The 6,000-nt window shown below is 40.9% G+C and overlaps 1 protein-coding gene across 2 annotated transcripts in view; it reads left to right on the forward strand.

Moving 5' to 3' along the window:
- The window catches only part of GHDC (GH3 domain containing), a 201,323-nt gene extending 195,708 nt beyond the window's left edge, over positions 1 to 5,615 (forward strand). For both annotated transcript variants that reach the window (XM_077459577.1, XM_077459576.1), the window contains exon 9: positions 495 to 5,615. In XM_077459577.1, the coding sequence (XP_077315703.1) occupies positions 495 to 716 (222 nt within the window). In that variant the 3' untranslated portion in view covers positions 717 to 5,615. The remainder of the gene's footprint in view (positions 1 to 494) is intronic.
- The last annotated feature ends 385 nt before the right edge of the window (positions 5,616 to 6,000 follow it).

Raw genomic sequence — 6,000 nt, forward strand, 5'->3', positions numbered from 1 at the left:
CCGCTTGGAATCCATTATTTACCTGCAACGATAAAGAAGAAGAGTTAATATAGAAGAAGCGTTACTCTACCAACATGTGAAATTTGATTGACCTATGTATGTTGATAAAAGAAAGTTATGCCTACATTTGTATAACTTTAGGTACAGCCCTCATACTGTAGTAGAGAAAGTGAGAGATAAATGAGGGAATAAGTAGAAGATGAAAATAAACTAAGGCAGAAAGAAAAGAGCTTAGAGGGAAAAACAGTTAGGTGAGAAAGAGGAGTAATAAGTATGTGGAGAGAGTTTAGAGAAAAGTAAAGCAAGAGAAGTAGACAAGGCAAGAATTTAAAGCTGATATTTAGCATAGTCAGCTACGTTTTCAGATCTAAATGACTACACTGTTATAATGAAAAATTTGATGGCATGTCCCTTCCTTTTTGGAGCTCTTATACTCTCATGTTTGGATATATTCACACATTTCTAATTTTATTTCACATTTTCTTTGTATACAGTTGGATCAGACTCTCCAGGAACACTTTCCTATCTACAAATCTTTCCGCTTTAAAGGAAGCATTGGCCCGGTGCGTGTTCACTTGACCAGTCCCAAGTCATTTCTGAAGCTGACAGAACTGGTGGCAAATCTTTCTGGTGTCCCACTAGATTGTGTTCAGGTTTCTCGCACATTGAAATACCAAGAACTGGCTGAATGCATATGGAAACAAGTCTTTTCTTAAGTGCTTCTCTAAACTGGAGAATCACTTGAATGGTGAACTTTTTGAAAAACATCAAGGACCAACATGATCTTCATGTTCTTTTGCCAATTGGCATTGTAACATTTTATACTATACACAGTATGATGTCTATAGACACTTAAAGGAAAGTATAGTGCATTCTCAGTGAGCATATATTTTAGGTAATTGTTGCAACGGTCATCGCAAAGTAACATTAATGTATATTTTCCTTTTTTCATCCTTTTTCCTTGTATTGTTGTTGTTGTACTAAATATAGAGCGCTGTAGATTGCCATCCCTACTAATCAACTGTTGGCTGCCTGACTCATAAAGGGAATATTTTTAAAGTAGTTAACATTATTAATTGTTCCCTGTAGTGATAATGCATGCACCATGAAGATTAGTTGCAGTAAACATTTGGTGAATGTCACATTCACTATTTTATAAACATGCCCAATAGACTTCCATGGTTAGAAGATGCAAAAAAGTACAGTCATTCTGTAGAAAAATAATAAATATATGCCCAATGTACATACAGTATTTCAGAAAAGTGAGTACACCCCTCACAGTTTTGTAAATATTTTATTATATTTTTTCATGTGACAATACTGAAGAAATGACACGTTGCTACAATGTAAAGTAGTGAGTGTACAGCTTGTATAACAGTGTAAATTTTCCGTCCCCTTAAAATAACTCGACACACAGCCATTAATGTCTAGACTGCTGACAACAAAAGTGAGTACACCCCTAAGTTAAAATGTCCAAATTGGGCCCAAAGTTTCAATATTTTGTGTGACCACCATTATTTTCCAGTGCTGCCTTAACCCTCTTGAGCATGGAGTTCACCAGAGCTTCACAGGTTGCCACTGGAGTCCTCTTCCACTCCTCCATGAGGACATCACAGAGCTGGTGGATATTAGAGACCTTGTGCTCCTCCACCTTCTGTTTAACCACTTGCCTACTGGGCACTTAAACCCCCTTCCTGCCCAGACCAATTTTTAGCTTTCGGTGCTCTCACAGTTTGAATGACAATTACTCAGTCATGTAGCACTGTACCCAAATGAATTTTTTGTCCTTTTTTTCCCACAAATAGCGCTTTCTTTTGGTGGTATTTGATCACCTCTGGGGTTTTTTATTTTTTGCGCTATAAATGAAAAAAGACCGAAAATTTTGAAAAAAAGAACACATTTTTCTTTGTTTCTGTGATAAAATTATGCAAATTATTAATTTTTCTTCATAAATTTTGACCATAATTTATACTGCTACATATCTTTGGTAAAAATAACCCAAATTAGTGGATATTATTTGGTCTTTGTGAAAGTTAGAGAGTCTACAAGCTATGGTTGCGAATCACACAAAATTGATCACACCTGATATACTGGTGGTCTTTCTCATTTCTTGTGACCCGAACAAGCCAGGAAAGTACCAATACCCCCCAAATTACCCCTTTTTGGAAAGTATACATTCCAAGGTAATTAGTAAGAGACATAGTGAGGTTTTTGGTTTTGTCATTTTTTCCCACAATTCTTTGCAAAATGAAGATTGTTTTGTTTTTTGTTTTTTTCCCACAAAATTGTCATTGTAATAGGTTATTACTCTCACATGGCACGTGTATACCCCAAATGACACCCCAAATAAAATTATGCTACTCCTCCTGAGTATTACGATACCACATGTGTGGGACTTTTTCACAGCCTGGCCACTTAGAGAGACCCAACATGCAGGGAGCGCCATCACGTGTTCTAGGAGCATAAATTACACATCTAACTTGTTGACTACCTATTACACTTTTGAAGGCCCTGGAGCAACAGGACAATGACACATGACACTGACGTGGCACGGATGGCAGATGGCACTGATACATGGCACTGATGGCACATGACACTGTGACACTGACGACAGATGGCACTAATACGTGGCACTGATGACACTTGACACCAATGGCAGATGGAACTAATCTGTGGCACTGATGACACGTTACACTGATGTGGCACTGATGACAGATGGCACTAATATGTGGCACTGATGACAGATGGCACTAATATGTGGCACTGATGACAGATGGCACTAATACCTGACACTGATGACAGATGGCACTAATATGTGGCGCTGATGACACGTGACACTGACAGGTGGCACTGATACGTGGCACTGATGACATGTGACATTGACAGGTGGCACTGTGGACACGTGGCACTGGGGACAGGTGGCACGGGGACACGTGGCACTGGGGACAGGTGGCATGTGGCACTGGGGAAAGGTAGCACGTGGCACTGGGGAAAGGTGGCACTGGGGACAGGTGGTACTGGGAACAGATGACACTGTTAGGTGGCACTGGGGACAGGTGGCATTGATAGGTGGCACTGGGGACACATGGCACTGACAGGTGGCACTGGGGACATATGGCACTGGTAGGTGGCACTGGGGACAGGTCGCACTGGGGACAGATGGCACTGATAGGTGGCACAGGGGACAGATGGCACTGATAGGTGGCACTGGAGACAGGTGGGCATGTGTGTGTGTACACTCACAGTCTCAGACGCTGCAGCACAGAAGCTCTCCCTCCTCACACGCTGTCTCTGTGTGAGGAGGGGAGCCGGCGATGAGAGATGATCTCATATGTTTACATAAGAGATCACCTCCCATTGGATAGCCTGATCGAGTGCTAAATGGCCGCTGTGATTGGCCATTCAGCACGATCTGTGATTGGCTGTGTCTGAGGGACACGGCCAACACAGAACTTCCCCTATGCGCGCCCGCGGCGGCTCGCATTAGGGAAGTAAACAGGAGGACCTTGTAGAACTAATGAGTCGCATGAAGCTGGGGAAGGAAAATGGCTGTGTGTTGAGTTATTTTGAGAGGACAACACATTTACATTTATAAAAGCTGTACACTCACTACTTTTCATTGTAGCAAAGTGTAATTTCTTCAGTGTTGTCACATGAAAAGATATAATAAAATAATTACCAAAATGTGAGGGGTGTACCCACTTTTGTGAGATACTGTATATAATTACCAAACATGTAATTAAAACTTTAACATTGGTAAGATTATTTATATGCATTGCTTCCACAAGCTAAAATACTCCCTTTAAATCACATCAATATACATGCATTCTGAAGATCCTGACACATAAGTGCACTGTGTTCTGTTCTGAAGGTCATGGCAACATTTAAAGAGGAAGTAAACCCTGGTGGGTTTTCCTTCCTTTTTTCTTCCCTGCAAAGCAAATGCATAATGTGCTAGTATGCATTGCATACTAGCACATTATGACTCTTACCTGCAAACGAAGCCCGCGTTGTCCCCACTGCAGGCTGCATCCACCTTCACCCGTCTTCCTTCTGGGACCACAGGCTCTGGCTCTGTGACTGGCCGGAGCCATGTGGCATCACTCCCGTGCATGCGCCACCGGTCACAACACACGCCCCTGAAGAAACGGCACAGTTGGCCGTTCATTCACAGCGCATGTGCCGATGACATCATCAGCACAGTAAATATCTCCTGAATGACGCATGTTTAGGAGATATTTACAGTACCTATAGGTAAGCCTAGAATAAGGTACATATAGGTACAACTTCCCCATAAAAGTTTACAACCTCTTTGAGCCCTGAAACTCTGCCTGAACTCAGTGCTGTTCTCCTAATGAGATGATGACATGGAAAATCAGAATTGGGATGTACAAAGCAGACATTTGTTTGGGTATATTTAAATTTGTGTATCTGCTTTCTCTAACAAGCGGCGGCTTTTTATTTAACCACTTAAGCCTCGGACCAAATGGCTGGCCAAAGATCAGAGCGTTTTTTGCAATTCTGCACAGCGTCGCTTTAACTGACAATTGCGCTGTCATGCAACGTGGCTCCCAAACAAAGTTGACGTTGTTTTTTTCTCACAAATAGAGCTTTCTTTTGGTGGTATTTGATCACTTCTGTAGTTTTTATTTTTTGCGCTATAAACAAAAAAAGAGCGACAATTTTAAAAAAACGCATTATTTTTTACTTTTTGCTATATTAAATATTCCCAAAAAATATATATGAAAACCATTTTTTTCCTTAGTTTAGGCCGATACGTATTCTTCTACATATTTTTGGTAAAATGAATCGCAGTAAGCGTTTATTGATTGGTTTTCGCAAAAGTTATAGTGTCTACAAAATAGGGGATAGTTTTATAGCATTTTTTTAAAAAAAAATTTTTTATTAGTAATGGTGGCGATCAGCGATTTTTATCATGACTGCAACATTATGGTGGACAGATCGGACACTTTTGGCGCTATTTGGGGACCATTCACATTTATACAGCAATCAGCTAGATAAAAAAATGCATTCATTACTGTGTAAATGTGACTGGCAGTGACGCGGTTAACTAGGAGGGACTTGCAGACTCAGCAAGTATTTGTGGGAATTTGCCTAAAAGCAAGTGCAGACATACGTAAAAATGATTGCTACAGCACATAATTCTTTAAATGGGAAGCTGATGTTTTACTTTAAATGCATATAATAAAGAAAAAAGTATTTGAACTAATTGTCTTAAATTTAAAGTGTATGTCAAGCAGAAAACATTTTTGCTAGGGTTGGATAGGATAGGGTAGGCTCTTGTCAGATTTTTACTGCTATCTGGAGCCTTGTTAGAGAGATGTCCCCTCACTTCCTGTTCTAGTGTCAACATTTCACCAGACAGGAAGTGAGGGGAAATCTGCAACAAAATCACAGATGGAAAAAGAAAACTGGCAGGGGTTCTAGCTTTCTTCTATTCTACTAAGCATAAATAATTTTGTTCCTGTCTATATTGCTATTGGAGAGTTATGAATTAAGCACTGATGTGTAAAATGTGTTAACTGGCTTTCCTGGAGCTGTGTGTTTGTCTTTTTTACCTGCATGGATTGAATAAAAAGATATGTTATCTTGGAGTGCTGATACCTTTGTTCTCACTGCTACTGGAGAGTTCCCCTTACTTCCTGTCTGGTAAAACAATGTCTTTAGGGCAGAAAATCGCTCTAATGCCGCGTGCACATGATCAAACTATCCGGCGGACAATCCGCCGTGTGTGTGCTCCGGCAGACCTTTTTTTCCCAAAAGTCCGGCGCACTTAGAAAGTAGTTTTGACTCAAAAATTGTCCGCCGGCCGTGTGTGTGCTAGTCCGCCGGACTTTTGAAATAAACGGACTTTCCCGCACACGGAGAAAAGTCTATTCATTTTGAACGCAGCTCCAGGTAGATGGGAATAGTGCAGGAGGTCAATGTCGCCGCCTTCGGAGGCAAGATTGACATGTCACTGGCCCCGTCACCTGGTAT

Source organism: Lithobates pipiens, unplaced genomic scaffold (assembly GCF_037356315.1).
Source record: "Lithobates pipiens isolate NorthernLeopardFrog02 unplaced genomic scaffold, aLitPip1_a1.2 Scaffold_28, whole genome shotgun sequence".
In the NCBI taxonomy this organism is placed as follows: Eukaryota; Metazoa; Chordata; class Amphibia; order Anura; family Ranidae; genus Lithobates; species Lithobates pipiens.